Genomic DNA, 15,589 nt, shown 5'->3' with positions numbered 1-15,589 from the left:
CAGCATCTGGGGAGAGGGAGACAGTTCATATTTCAAACTTGTGATCTTGGAGCAGAACCACTGAGTATGTAAAGGGATACGAGGAAGTGCAAGGAAAAGGAATTAGCAGAGATTGCTGCAGCTGAAGATTTAAGAGTTGGTCAATATGAGAGGGACTGAAGCAGGTACTCTCCTGAAAATTCATGGACAGTTACTCAAATAATAATGACAGAACTGATACTGAATTTAGTGGCATCAAATGAAAGAGGAATTCAGGTTAGGAAGCTGGCAGAACTTACTTCCTTTGAAAATTTCTATGGAATCTATAATATCAGACTAAACCGCTGGAATCAAGAGATTTAATATTGCATTGGCCAGACAGTCACCAATGACTGTTCTCCTTCAGTAGGATATTTAAGTGACAGCTAAAAATCTTGCTTTCAACAGTAGCTAGAATCTATAAATCAATGCCAAAGTGATACATAGAAATAAATATTTAGAATTAATCATTGTTATTTTTTTTTTCAATTTTTATGGTGACCTAGAAATTCATTCTGTATCATTGAGACAGAGTAGGATTGCAAATTTTAGGACTTCACACGCATCATTGGGCAAGTTGTCCATATCTTCTCATTGTCTTTTAGTGTCAAACTGGAATGTGGAATAAAATACTTGTCAAATTCAAGGAGGGTTTGGTAATTTTCCCAGATTTGTGAGTGGAAAAAAAATTAAGTTACCTTAAATGAGATTCTAAATTTAAAGCATTCCTATAAACTTCAAAGGGGTGTCAAAACAAAAGGCTGTCAAGATTCTAATTTGTTGGCATTCATAATGCCTTCTCATTTAGTCCAAATCAATTGCAATTCAGTGGTTCTTAAACAGAGAAGATGCAACTTGTGATGCAGGCCTCTGTCTGGTATGCAATAAATTGATACGGCAAATCAAACCACATTCAAAGCTCTGAGTTTTCCCATTATTTATTGAAAGAAATTTCTATCGATCTGGTATGGGTTATCTCACATCAAGTGTAATAAACAAGAGATGATGGATTGTTAAGAGAAATGATAATGATTGGTGTATCATCATCAAACTTATGAAACTTGACTTGTATTCGGATGGCACCCAGGGCAGCTTGTAGATAAGAAATCGGAATGGATCATTGATAGAACTTTGCAGATTCCAGAGGCAAGTGTGAACATGGGAAGAGATATTGTGGGTGATATTGTTTTGGCTACAACTGGATACAAGAATGGAATCAAGCAAGAAATGAAACTGTTACACACAAGCATGGAAAGCAGGAAAGATATTAGACAATGACATAAAGAAGGAATTGCTCTGCTAGAGTTAGTATTGGTGTGATGGGCCAAATGGCTTTCACCTGTGCTTTACTAAGTATATGCAGCTGTGTTTTCAGCCTCGTGGGAATATCATCCTAAAATCTCTCTACTTCCCCCTTAAAGTGTTGCTTGCAGTCTAATTCTTTGGTCAAGCCTTTGGTTATCTACCCTACTACTCCTTCCCATGGTTCAGTAGCAACATGCAACAAGTGTTCTTCTTTAGATAAGCTAGTTTAAAAAAAATAAAAATAAGAAAAATAAAACACCAATACTGTACCTGATGCACAAGAGAAAAAAACACAAATCATGCAAACAATTGAAGCGAATAACAACATTCCCAACCAAAATTGATTCCTCTGATCCAAACCCCAGAGCAGCCCGCGGTAGGCCCAAAGCCTCGCTTATCAGATTATCATATTAGCGGGCACAAAGCCCAGCAGCCGGGGCAGTCTTCATAGCCTCAGCACCATACAGAGAGGAGTGAACGAGCAAAATCAGCTCTCACCCCAGGTCCCAACACCCTATCTTTTCAATCTGTCTGGGCTGGCATTTAAATTGACCAAACAACAGAACAGCAAAAGGCTCTCTCTCTCTCAGCTCACTGGGAGAGAAGAATGAACATCGTGGAGAGCAAGCGGAATTGGCTCTCACCTCTGATCTGTGCCGGCATTTAAATTGTGTAAACAGTGAACTGTACCTTGCACTAGGACCCGGTGCAGCAAGAGGATCCAGGCCTAAACCACACCACTCAGAGACTCACTCTGTGCCCAAATTTTGCTGCCCAGCCCAAAGCAGCTCTCAAACTTTTCAAATCAGCTTGGTGCCCAGAGTGATCCAACCTCGCATCCCGGTCAGTTGTATGGGCACCAAATCTCCTCTGCCCAGGCCCTGACTCCTCTACTTGGCACCCAGAGTGATCCATCCTCGCACCCGGGCCTGTTGTACAGGCATCGGAACTCCATCTGCATTGACTCTGCAACACACCATCTCAGTTCATTCCCCATAATCGCCTAGCCATCACTGGCCCCTTCCCTGTCATTTTGTTCACAGATTATCTGTGAACCAGCTTCCCTTGCTAAACCAAAACAAAAAGAGACTACTCCTTCAGTCACTGTGTACAGCTTTTGCATCAAATTATTTTAGCATAAAAGTCATTACGCTGGCAAAGCATTTTGTGTAATACAATATGAAAAGATGCTTTTTGCTGCAAGTATCTTATCCTGAAACCACTAGGGTTTTTAATGACATTTTATTCTGACATATAATTACTAGCATGTTATATTGAATAAAAAATGGTTCATTTCTCCAGGTCATGTGATTTGAAGCCCAATTGTTTTTAACAGAGATATGTTTGGTTGAAAAGCCTGGATTGCTGATGCACTCCACAGCATTAAGCGTTATTAAAAAGTGCTTTTTTCCCTCTACAGCAAGAGCTTACGTCCACTTTGCTGTTAAATGGCTACCAGACTCTGGATGACTTTAAAGAACTGAAAGAAACACACCTGAATGAACTGAATATCCTGGACCCTGAGCAGAGAGCCAAATTGCTCACAGCTGCTGAACTACTCATGGACTATGACAGTAGGTTGATTTCTTTGTCTATTAATACACCAAGAACCAAAGCAAATCAGTGAAAACACCAACCCGTGGAAGCTCTATTAGCTGCTACAATGGAAATCTGCGGAAAATAGAGCTTCTCCCCACTCCCAACAACTCTTCCTGGGCAAAAGAAAGATTGAGGGTTTTGGTTCAGATGGATTATTTTAAAATTTAAAAAAAAAACAAATTAAGAGACTTAGCTAATAAAAAGCACGTTTTTCTTTTAAAAATTAAATGTTCTTGAAAATAACATCGGTAGTTGAATCCTGGCTGGTATCTTTAACCAAGTACTTGCCTTTCTTATCAAAGGCAAAATATTTGGCAGTGAATCCAAGCAAGGTTTACTCATCAATCATTTTGCCTATTGGATGAAAAATCAAAACACTTATTTTAACAGGTTACAGGCTATCCCATAACTAACGTCCAACTTGTAGACTCACCTACAGATGAACAATCATCCATAATTAAATAATATTAAGTCTAAAGTGAATACATACATTAATTCCTGTGAATGGTGGTATTGGATTCCTTCCTCCAATTTCATTAATTGTTCTTTCTTGTCTGTTTTGATGCCATTTGTTACAATATATACAGAGCTGTATATATAGTTATCATATTGAGTGATTTTATGTATATTTTGACTTGCGGACAAAATCGATCAATGGACATCTGTTAAAACAGAACAGTTCATGACTTGAAGACAGCCTGCTCGTTAAGATATATTCAACTCATGCAAGTCATCAGACAGATTATCAAATAATGTCCAGGCCAAGCAAGATTTTTCCTTGCTTCACTCCTGTAGAATTAGGTAGCATGCTTGCAGGGTTAGTTCTTTGTTCAGGGTGTCAGATGTGGGAATCCTGGGAGACCTCCAGCCTCCCTGATGGCCACATCTGTGCCAGGTGCACTGAGATGCAGCTCCTCAGAGACCGTGTTTAGGGATCTGGAGCTGCAGCTTGATGACCTACTGCTTGTCAGGGAAAGTGAAGAGGTGATAGACAGGAGCTACAGGGAGGTAGTCATCCCTAGGCTACAGGGGTCAGAAAACTGGGTGACTGTCAGGAGAGGGAAGGAAAATGCCCGGAGAGTGGAGAACACCCCTGTGGCTGCCCCCCTCAGCAACAAACATTTTGTTTTGGATGCTGTTGAGGGGGATGACCTGACAGGGGACGGCCACGGTGACCGGGTCTCTGGCACTGAGCCTGGCGCTGTTGTGCAGGAGGGAAGGAGGGAGAAGAGGAATGCAGTAGTCATAGGGGATTCCATAGTCAAGGGATCAGACAGGAGATTCTGTGAGCCTGATAGAGATACCCGCATGGTGTGTTGCCTCCCAGGTGCCAGGGTACGGGATGTCTCGGATCGGGTCCAGAATATTCTGAAGGGAGAGGGTGTGAACAGCCAGCTGTCTTGGTACATGTTGGTACCAATGACATAGATAGGAGAAGGGAGGAGGTCCTGAAGAGAGACTTCCAGGAGTTAGGAAGAAAGCTGAGAAGCAGGACCTCCAGGGTAGTAATCTCGAGATTGCTACCTGTGCCACATGCTAGCGAGGGCAAGAATAGTAGGATCAGGCAGATGAATGTGTGGCTGAGAGACTGGTGCAGGGGGCGGGGCTTCAGATTCTTGGATCATTGGGATCTCTTCTGGAGGAAGTATGACCTTTTCAAAAAGGACAGGTTACACCTGAACCCGAAGGGGACCAATATCCCGATGGGAAGGTTTAATAGACCTGTTAGGGAGGGTTTAAACTAATTTGGCAGGGGAATGGGAACCAGAATGGTAGAGCAGAGGAGGGGGAAAACAGAAATAAATCTAAGATAATGAGCAGTAAAGATGTCAGGAAGGACAGGCAGGTGATGGGGCAAATTTGCAGCCATTGGGATGAGTTGCAGTGCAATAAAGTTGCAGTGAAGTCAAAGCAAAAAGTACCAAATACTGGTCTTAAGGTGTTATACTTAAATGCATGCAGCATAAGGAATAAGGTGGATGATCTTGTCGTACAGCTACAGATTGGCAGGTATGATATTATGGCCATCACTGAGAGGTAGCTAAAGGATGCATGTCTCTGGAAGTTGAACGTCCAAGAATACACGGTGTATCGGAAGGATAGGAAGGTAGGCAGAGGGGGAGGCTTGGCTTTATTGGTAAGAAATGATATTAAATCATTAGAAAGAGGTGACATAGGATCAGAAGGTGTGGAATCTTTATGGGTTGAGCTAAGAAATCGCAGGGGCAAAAGGATCCTGATGGCAGTTATGTATGGGCCTCCTAACAGCTGCAGTGATGTGGACTACAAATTACAACAGGAAATAGAAAAGGCTTGTCAGAAGGGCAGTGTTATGATAATTGTGGGGGATTGTAACATGCAAGTGGATTGGGAAAATCAGGTTGGCACTGGATCTTGAGAGAGAATTTGTAGAATGTCTATGAGATAGCTTTTTAGAACAGCTTGTTGTTGAGCCCACTAGGGGATTGGCTGTACTGGATTGGGTATTGTGTAATGAACCAGAGGTGATTAGAGAGATTGAGGTGAAGGAACCCTTAGGAGACAGTGATCATAACATGATTGAGTTCACTGTGAAATTAGAAAAAGAGAAGCCGAAATCCAATGTGCCAGTATTTCAGTGGAGTAAAGGAAATTACAGTGGCATGAGAGAGGAACTGGCGAAAGCTGACTGGAAAGGGACACTGGCGGGAAAGACAGCAGAGCAGCAGTGTCTGGAGTTTATGCAAGAAGTGAGGAAAGTGCAAGACAGATATATTCCAAAAAAGAAGAAATTTTCAAATGGAAAAAGGATGCAACCGTGGCTGACAAGAGAAGTCAAAGCCAAAGTTAAAGCAAAGGAGAGGGCATACAAGGAAGCAAAAATTAGTGGGAAGATAGGATTGGGAAGTTTTTAAAAGCTTACGAAAAGAAACTAAGGCCATTAAGAGGGAAAAGATGAACTATGAAAGGAAACTAGCAAATAATATCAAAGAGGATACTAAAAGCTTTTTCAAGTATATAAAGAGTAAAAGACAGGTGACAGTAGATATAGGACCAATAGAAAATGATGCCGGAGAAATAGCGGAGGAACTGAACAAGTATTTTGCATCAGTCTTCACTGAGGAAGACATCAGAAGTATACTGGACACTCAAGAGTGTCAGGGAAGAGAAGTGTGCGCAGTCACAATTACGACAGAGAAAGTACTCAGGAAGGGTAGATAAATCTCCTGGACCAGATGGAATGCACCCTTGTGTTCTGAAGGAAGTAGCTGTGGAGATTACGGAGGCATTACAATGATCTTTCAAAAGTCGATAGATTCTGGCATGGTTCCGGAGGACTGGAAGATTGCAAATGTCGCTCTGCTATTTAAGAAGGGGGTAAGGAAGCAAAAAGGAAATTATAGACCTGTTAGCTTGACATCGGTAGTTGGGAAGTTGTTGGAGTGGATTGTCAAGGATGAGGTTACAGAGTACCTGGAGGCATATGACAATATTGGCAGAACTCAGCATGGTTTCCTTAAAGGAAAATCCTGCCTGACAAAGCTATTGCAATTTTTTGAGGAAGTTACAAGTAGGCTAGACAAGGGAGATGCAGTGGATGTTGTGTATTTGGATGTTCAGAAGACCTTTGACAAGGTGCTGTACATGAGACTGCTAAACAAGAGCCCATGGAATTTCAGGAAAGTTGCATATGTGGATAGAGCGTTGGCTGATTGGCAGGAAACAGAGAGTGGGAATAAAGGGATCCTATTCTGGTTGGCTGCCGGTTACCAATGGTGTTCCACAGGGGTCCGTGTTGGGGCCGCTTCTTTTTACGTTGTACATCAACGATTTGGATTATGGAATAGAGGGCTTTGTGGCTAAGTTTGCTGATGATACAAAGATAGGTGGAGGGGCCGGTAGTGCTGAGGAAACAGAGAGTCTGCAGAGAGCAACACACATCAAAGGTGCTGGTGAATGCAGCAGGCCAGGCAGCATCTCTAGGAAGAGGTACAGTCAACGTTTCAGTCCCGGCCTGAAACGTCGACTGTACCTCTTCCTAGAGATGCTGCCTGGCCTGCTGCGTTCACCAGCAACTTTGATGTGTGTTGCTTGAATTTCCAGCATCTGCAGAATTCCTGTAGTCTGCAGAGAGACTTGGATAAGATTGGGAGAATGGGCAAAGAAGTGGCAAATGAAATACGATGTTGTAAAGTGTATGGTTATGCACTTTGGCAGAAGAAATAAACAGGCAGACTATTATTTAGATGGGGAGAAAATTCAAACTTCTGAGATGCAACGGGACTTGGGAGTCCTCGTACAGGATACCCTTAAGGTTAACCTCCAGGTTGAGTCGGTGGTGAAGAAGGCAAATGCAATGTTGGCATTCATTTCTAGAGGAATAGAGTATAGGAGCAGGGATGTAATGTTGAGGCTCTGTAAGGTGCTGGTGAGACCTCACGGAGTAGTGTGGGCAGTTTTGGGCTCCTTATTTCAGAAAGGGTGTGCTGACATTGGAGACGGTTCAGAGAAGATTCACCAAGATGATTCCGGGAATGAGAGGTTTAACATATGAGGAACGTTTGTCTGCTCTTGGACTGTATTCCTTGGAGTTTAGAAGAATGAGGGGGGACCTCATAGAAACATTTCGAATTTTGAAAGGCATGGACAGAGTGGATGTGGCAAAGTTGTTTCCCATGATGGGAGAGTCTAGTACGAGAGGGCATGACTTAAGGATTGAAGGGCACCCATTCAGAACAGAGATGCAAAGAAATTTTTTTAGCCAGAGGGTGGTGAATCTGTGGAATTTGTTGCCACGGGCAACAGTGGAGGCCAAGTCATTGGGTGTATTTAAGGCAGAGATTGATAGGTATCTGAGTAGCCAGGGCATCAAAGGTTATGGTGAGAAGGCGGGGGAGTGGGACGAAATGGGAGAATGGATCAGCTCATGATAAAATGGCAGAGCAGACTCGATGGGCCAAATGGCTGACTTCTGCTTCTTTGTCTTCTGGTCTTATGATTATGGAAACAATCGAGAGAGTGAACGATAGGAGTAAAAATGAAGGAGGATCCATAATCATGCAGCTGGCTTTTACACATTGACATTGCTGAACACTCATAAATATACCGTATTTTTTCCAATAACTCTCCAATCTTAGATTGATCAACAGCACAGGAGGAAAATGAATTTTAGATTAATATATTTCACATCCATTAAATTAAATGCATCAGGAAACTCCAAGTAGTAGGATCATGCATTCAGTAAAGAAATTGAATGGCCTGTTTTCACTTCCTTTCATTGAGAAAAGAACTTTGACCAGAACATTGCAAAGCTACCTGATATAACCATAGTAGCCTTATATCCACTGAAGTTAGTCCATCAGGACCTGGTTTTGACATCTTATAGTTGTAGCAGAATTTAATTCTTTAGTGCTGCATTGAATTCTTAGCTTGAATTGTGTACTTAACTCCTAAAGTGAAGCTTAAGCCAAGAATTCATTAGCTCTGGAACAAAAGTAGTCGAAGCTTTGCCAAGCTGGCACAGGCATAGCATCTTTGCACACAATATCAGTAGCCACTGATTTATTATAGGTTTAAATTCAAGTTGAATCTGGCATAGATGCATACATAATTTTACATTAAAGTAGGCATTGGATTCCAAAGTTCATATTAAATAAGTGTCTTCATGAAAGGAACATTATCCAGAAGATCTGAACAGGTTTCATCCCAAGTTAAAGCCAGTATTAAATTGTACATTACCCAATGCTTTCTCGATGCTGGCACGTTTGGAAATAGAAACACACAATACGAGAGAACTTTGCCTTCATGCCGGCTCTTTGAACGATCTGCCAAATTAAGTCCAGCCCCCACACTTAGCCCAGAATAACAGCCATTAATTTACAGATAAAAAGGGACGTACAAATACTTGTGTATTTTTAGATTACAAAAGTACAAGGGTCTGTTACTTTAATGTTCCACTTCAAAATCAGAGTTCTTTTCACAATGTTGTAAAACATTTTTTCCCAGTGAGATTTTAAACCAAGTGGCAATATTTAAAATACCATGTATAAACTCTTGGAAGCCATCACATTTTTTTCTTATCTATTAACCTGTGTGGTGTTGATACATTCTAAGCATTTGCAACTGACACATCAGTGATAAATATTATGCTCATTTTGTATCTGCCACTTAATGGAGCTAATTAGATCAGATTGTTTTAAATCTGACACTGCTGCAATTTGATCAAGGATGACAGTAGTGGGCTACAGCTAAGAGAAAGAATACCTCTTTTGGAAGGGTCTCAGCCCGAAAGGTCGACTGTACCTCTTCCTAGAGATGCTGCCTGGCCTGCTGCGTTCACCAGCAACCTTTATGTGTGTTGCTTGAAATACCAGCATCTGCAGATTTCCTCGTGTACACCTCTTTAAACATGAGATAGAACAACAATAAAGTACTGCAGACTCTTTAACAAGGCAGTTATATGGGAAATCTTTAGTACAAGTTGTGTAGAAGAGGATTGTTTAATGAATACATTTGCACTGTTGAAATTACATACCATAAGGATCATGTTAGCCTCTTGGCCAACAATTTAGACTAGCTACCAAGTTACTAACGTTTATATGGTTGGTGTGTTCTTTACAGCAGGAATCGAGACAGAAGAGCAGGAAGAGAATACTGATGAACAATGCTCAAGCTCAGCTCCACTGTGTGATATTCCACGGGACTCAGGATGCTATGAAAGTTCTGAGAACTTGGAGAGTACACAAGAAGATTCAGAGTTAAGCGTCACAGCGGAGCAGCTGCCTCCTGTTGAAAACTGAGCCACATCATTCAACCATTTGTATAATGGACTCCTGACATGTAGGGCTTAAAGAATGCAAAGCACAGTAGCTTGAAAACAGCAATAACTCTTTTATATCAAGCCGCAACATGCCACATCATAATTGATGAGTACTGTGAATTGGAAAGCATCTTTTTTTGTTTGGTGTTTACTCTATACTGTCCTGCACAATATTCAGCTTTAGAAAGTTAGGGAAAGGAATATTGTGTGGGAATTTGTGAAATACAAATCTTATGCATGTTCCAGGATCTAATTAAGGTCCTGTTCTCTGGGGATTAAAGAACTGACAGAAGTGGCCATTCATTGCCAGGTAGCACTTTGTCCACACACATTTGCTCATATGTTATAATCATTGATACTTCTTTAGAGTCAGCTCAATCCATAGAATACTTAAGGTGTAAGGATAATTTCAAAATTCTTCTGTTGTTCATAGACCCAAAATTTATGGGTAAAATGCCAACAATGCTTTGATACACACAGCTAGTGGATGAAAAATTATGATGGCTATCTTCAGGTTCTCTATAAACTCTTCCCTTAAAGATAATATACGTCTGGTATTATGCATGAAAAAATGCTCTCTTGGTGGTAGGTGCAATTGTATGAAGGTGATTAGCAAGGCATTTATAGGTACAGTTCAGGAATGACTTTATTACCACTTTGAAGTTCAATTGTGTTTTCTATGAAGATTTGGTACTTATGCAAACCGGACTCTGAAATTTAATTTTTTTTTTTACACATGTCTGTAGCTTAATTTTATATTTTTCTACTTAATTTTAGAACTGGTGTATACTTTAATTTCAATAAAGCATTTACTTAAGATTGGAAAAAATTTTTAAAAGTTGATAATTTGCAATATATTATTGGTCCATTTAAAATATTAGCAAGTAGATGGATTGGAAGAAGTGGAAGAAAAAGATGATATAGCTTCTCAAACCTGCTCTGCCATTTTATGAGAAAATGGCCAAACCTATACGTTTTCCATGCTCCTGTCTTTCAGTATGCAATGCAAAACATCCTCTTGTATGCAATGACGGAGTACCTATTTGCTATAGTGTGGATAATTTCTCCTCATCTTAGTTCTAAAAGACCAATCACTTTTATCCTAATTTGTAAACCCATCAGGCTGAGACAATCTATCAAAACATCTGCCCTGTAAACCTCTTCAATATCTTGATAATTTCAATGATATCATCCATTTCTTCTAATATGGTGTAAATTATACTAACATAAGAAAACTTGGGCAATTTTTGTCCAATAAACAGCATAAAATCTGGCCAATCAAGCTTGTTTTCTTCTCTTTGGATCATTCTCTGTCCAGGAATCAATATAGTGAACCAGCATTAAACCATTTCTAAAACAAAGTACATTATCTTCTTCAGATAGAGACCTAAACTGCATACAGTATTCCAGATCTGGTCTGAACAAAGACTTGCTTGAACAAGGTACTGAGAGATCGTTTAGTTCATGGAACCTTACAGGAAAGCAAGCAAAAACAGCTCCAAACTGAAGCACCACTCACATTAAAAAGAACAGTTGAAATTGCTGTATCAATGAAAGCAACACTGAGAAACACAAACAACAGGAATTCTGCAGATGCTGGAAATTCAACCAACACACATCAAAGTTGCTGGTGAACGCAGCAGGCCAGGCAGCATCTCTAGGAAGAGGTGCAGTCGACGTTTCAGGCCGAGACCCTTCGTCAGGACTGAGAAACACGATTGGGTTGCAGTCAAGAATAAAAGTGAGCATGAATGAAATTGCAGCATCTGAACAGAATCTGCCTGGCTAAACATATTGTGTTACCATTGTGACAGGAACTCGCATACACCAGACCTACGCAGGTTTAAGAGTGAAATTTGCAGAAAATTCAACAAAGCAAGACCAAATACAAAAAGCATGTTTGCAGACAAAAGTAAATGGACTGCACAGGGAAGAGGAAAAAAAACTAAAAATTCTAATTGCAGCTTCAGGCGGAGCACTAATCTACAGGCTGTTGATGAAAAATCTGATGATGATGAGAGTGACACAGGACTGGATAGCCTTAAGGTTCCCCACATGACAAATGACAATAGACAAGCAATATGGCTTACAACAGAACTGGATGGCAAATTAATTAAAATGGAACTGGACACTGATTCATCTGTTTCAGTCATTCCACAAATTGAGTTTGAATAGCATTTCAAAGATACTGACCTGAAGCCTGCAGATGCCAACTAAGAACTTACAGTGGAGAAAAGATAACTCCCATGGGAATGACATTCATAGCTGTGAAAAGCACCAACCTTCAAGCCATATTGGACTTGTATGTGGTTAAAACAGGAGGGCCAGCATTGTGGGGCCATGATTGGATGAGACAACTGCAATTTGATTGGAGATCCATTCACAATTTGCATGCCTCATGCTCTGCAATAGAGTCAACTGAAAGTGAATTATGAAAGGTACTGGATGATGCCAGCACAGTGTTCAAGGATGGCACTGGAAAACTCAAACATATCAAAGGGTAAAATAGTGTTAAATGAAAATGTCACAACCACGTTTTACAAAGCCTGTCTGGTTCCTTATACTATCCATGATAAAGCAGCCAGTGAGCTTGACCACGTGGAGGCTGAAGGAATTCTTTTCAAGGTTGAGTGGAGGCCATGGGCAACACCAGTGGTCCCAGTAGCCAAGAAGGATGAACCTGCCAGGATCTGTGGTTATTTTAAGGTCACCATCAACCCAGTACTGAAAGTAGGTCGATACCCTCTGACCAGTATAGAAGATATTTTTGCAAATCTTTCTGGAGGATAACACTTCAGCAAAGTGGACTTACCTGAGGTCTACCAACAGATGGAAATGGGAGAAGATTCAAAGTGTTTCTCACCATAACCACTTACAAAGGGTTTATCAGTATAATGGGCTTATTTTTGGGGTAGCATCTGCACCTTCACTCTGGCAGAAAGCCATGGACAAGGTGCTGCAAGGCTGCCCAAGTGCTCAGTGTTGCCTGGATGACATCATTGTTACCAGTAACAATGACAAGGAGCATCTCCAAAACCTCAAGACAGGGTTAAAAACATTAGACGGTTATGGGCTTAGAGCATGACGCAACAAGTGGGATTTTTTTAAACCAAAGAAGGTACAGGAATCTCCAGACTCACACCACCAAGGTCAGGAACAGTTATTACCCTTCAACCATCTGTCTCCTAAACCAAAGGGGATAACTTCATTTGCCCATCACCAAACTGTTCCCACAACCTGTGGACTCACTTTCAAGGTCTCTTCCTCTCATGTTCTCAATATTTATTGCTTATTTATTATTGTATTTGCAGTTTATTGTCTTTTGCACACTTGTTGTACTAATGCAGCTCTTCATTGATTCCATTATCATTATTGGATTTATTGAGTATGACCACAAGAAACTGAATCTCAGGGTTGTATATGGTGACTTTGATAATAAATTTATTTTTAACAAATTTATTTTGTCTATTGTGCCCCACCCCTTGAACTCATTACTACAGATCAGGAAGAAATGGCAATGGACAAAGCAGACTGAGGTGGCTTTCCAAAAGGCAAAGTAAATGGAGATATCAGACACTGTGCTCACACATTATGATCTTCATTCAGTGAGACTTGCCTGTGATACCTCACCTTATGGTCCAGGTGCAGTCACATCACAGGCTATGAGTGATGGAAGTAAATGACCCATTGCCTTTGCATTAAATTCTCTTACCACTGCAGAGAAAAATTATGCACAGATTGACAGAGAGGCCTTGAGTCTGGTTTGGGGTGTGTAAAACATTTCAACCAGTATTTGCATGAGACAGGGTTTACTCTCATTACTGATTATCGATGACTTGTGTCCATTTCCAATCCACAGAATGGTTATTCACCAACAGCAGCAGCCTGTATGCAGCACTGGGCTCTGTTTCTTGGGGGACACAATCACAAATGGAAAGTCTCCCTTTTTTGGCAGACTTGATCAAAGGGAAACCAGAAAAGACCCCACACAGTCTCAAGTCAACATGGTAACCCAAAATGGCTGGAATGTGCGGCAGAAACTCCAGGTCTTCCACTTATATCAGCACTTGGATGAACTTGCCCTTGACGGGGGTTGCCTTCTGTGGAGGTTAAAAGATGTTGTACTATCCAAGCTGAGAGCTAAAGTGTTGGAGGAGCGAAACATGGGTAATCTAGGCATGGTCAAAATGAAAGCATTGACTCAAAGCTTTGTCTGGTAGCTGTTTGGAATGCCAACATGTCCAGAAGATGCCAAGAGCAGCACCTCTCCATCCCTGGGAATGGCCAGCATTGCCTTGGAGGAGGATTCATGTAGATCTTGCCAGACCATTCATAGGCACAAGTGTCTTGGTAGTAATCAATACAGCTACAAAGGGCCAGAAGTGTTCCAAATAACCTCCATGACAGCCTCACACACTGTTGATGTGTTGAGGAACCACTTCTCAAGGACTGGTGTTCCAGAACACTTAGTCAGTGACAATGGACCACTGTAGTGGAACAGTTTCAGTCATTCCTGAAAATGAATACAAGAAGACACATTACATTTGCACTGTACCATCCAGCTACAGTACAAATGGCTTGGCGGAAGATTAGGCCAGAGACTAAAGAATGCACTGTGAGCAATGTCAGCAGAAAACACTACACCGACACTGAATTAGAAGCTCCCCAACTTCCTCCTTGTATGTGGCAATGCAGCACACTCCAGAACCAACAATTCACCAGCTATACTATTCTTGGGTCATACCTTGCCCTCGTGCTTGAATCTCCTTCAACCCAATCTCAGAAGACGTAAACAGGTCAAACAGGTGAGAAAAAATTGAGGACTCTTTGAGCAAAGAGGTTTGATGTTTCACTCCTGGACAAGCAGTCCTGGCGAGGGACTACAGAGGTGATCAAAAGTTGGTACTGGAAAGATAAAAGCAGAACTGGACCACTCTCCTACCCAGTGGAGATTGCGTCTGATGTCATCTGGAGATGGCACATTGAACAGCTGAGGAGAGTGGGGTCAATTGTTTAAGAAGAAAGGCGTCCAGAGAGCTGTGAGAGCTGCTTCCTGCAGCCCCAGAGTCAACTCTTGCAACTATGGAGAAGGAGACCCCAGAATATGAAGTCGTTCCGCAGACACAAGTTTCACCTGCCAAGCAGAGTGACCACCCTCCCCCACCTTGTCAGGAAAGATATAGTTGAGTTAAGGTGCATTTTATATTGCGTTGGAGTTTATAGTTAAAACAGGGAGGGATGTATTATATTTAGTATCTCAGTAATATTGTTAAATATATTGTTTAATTAAGCATTCTTTGTTGGTTTACATAATCCATTATGGGTTAAATGTGAGAAGCATATGAATGGCATACGTCATTATGTCCCCATGCCATATGTGAGCACCTCTCTAGAAGAAACTAAGCCCATGCATCCCAGCTGCCGTGTTTTCCTTCTGAGTAGTTTCTGAAGTTACAAAACTTAACAACCAGTTCTATGTGAGCTCATTTTATTAAAACAAATTAGTGAAGTACTTGCTTCCTTTAACAAACACCCTGCTAAATTCATCCTCAATGTGTTCAGTTACGTTTGTATATTATCAGAAGTAACTTCATCAGCTGAGCTATTAACTGCTGCAAACCCTACAACAATCTGCTTACTGATGCTCTCTAAAGACATCAGATCCACTCAGTCTTATGGATGTAGTACAAAGATGGACAAAAGGGCTGAATTCTACATAGGTCAGTATGAAAGCTAACTTCTTAGTCTTTTCTTTTTCCAGAGACTCATCTGTTGCTTCAAATAGCAAGATCGAATGATCTTGTAATCTGACAATAAGGGAAAAGACATTTTCCAAATTTTCCATCCATTGATGGGGTACCTCCACTG

At 41.1% G+C, this 15,589-nt stretch overlaps 1 protein-coding gene across 1 annotated transcript in view; it reads left to right on the top strand.

Moving 5' to 3' along the window:
• sash3 (SAM and SH3 domain containing 3) overlaps nucleotides 1-13,143 on the top strand; it is a 64,030-nt gene extending 50,887 nt beyond the window's left edge. The window contains exons 7-8 of the mRNA XM_072270666.1: nucleotides 2,744-2,897; nucleotides 9,523-13,143. Coding sequence (XP_072126767.1) covers nucleotides 2,744-2,897; nucleotides 9,523-9,701 — 333 coding nt within the window. The 3' untranslated portion in view covers nucleotides 9,702-13,143. The remainder of the gene's footprint in view (nucleotides 1-2,743; nucleotides 2,898-9,522) is intronic.
• Nucleotides 13,144-15,589: the final 2,446 nt, after the last annotated feature.

This window comes from Mobula birostris, chromosome 10, assembly GCF_030028105.1.
Source record: "Mobula birostris isolate sMobBir1 chromosome 10, sMobBir1.hap1, whole genome shotgun sequence".
Classification (NCBI taxonomy): Eukaryota; Metazoa; Chordata; class Chondrichthyes; order Myliobatiformes; family Myliobatidae; genus Mobula; species Mobula birostris.
The sequence above is the reverse complement of the archived record's forward strand: the minus strand, read 5'-3'. Positions and strand labels throughout refer to the sequence as shown.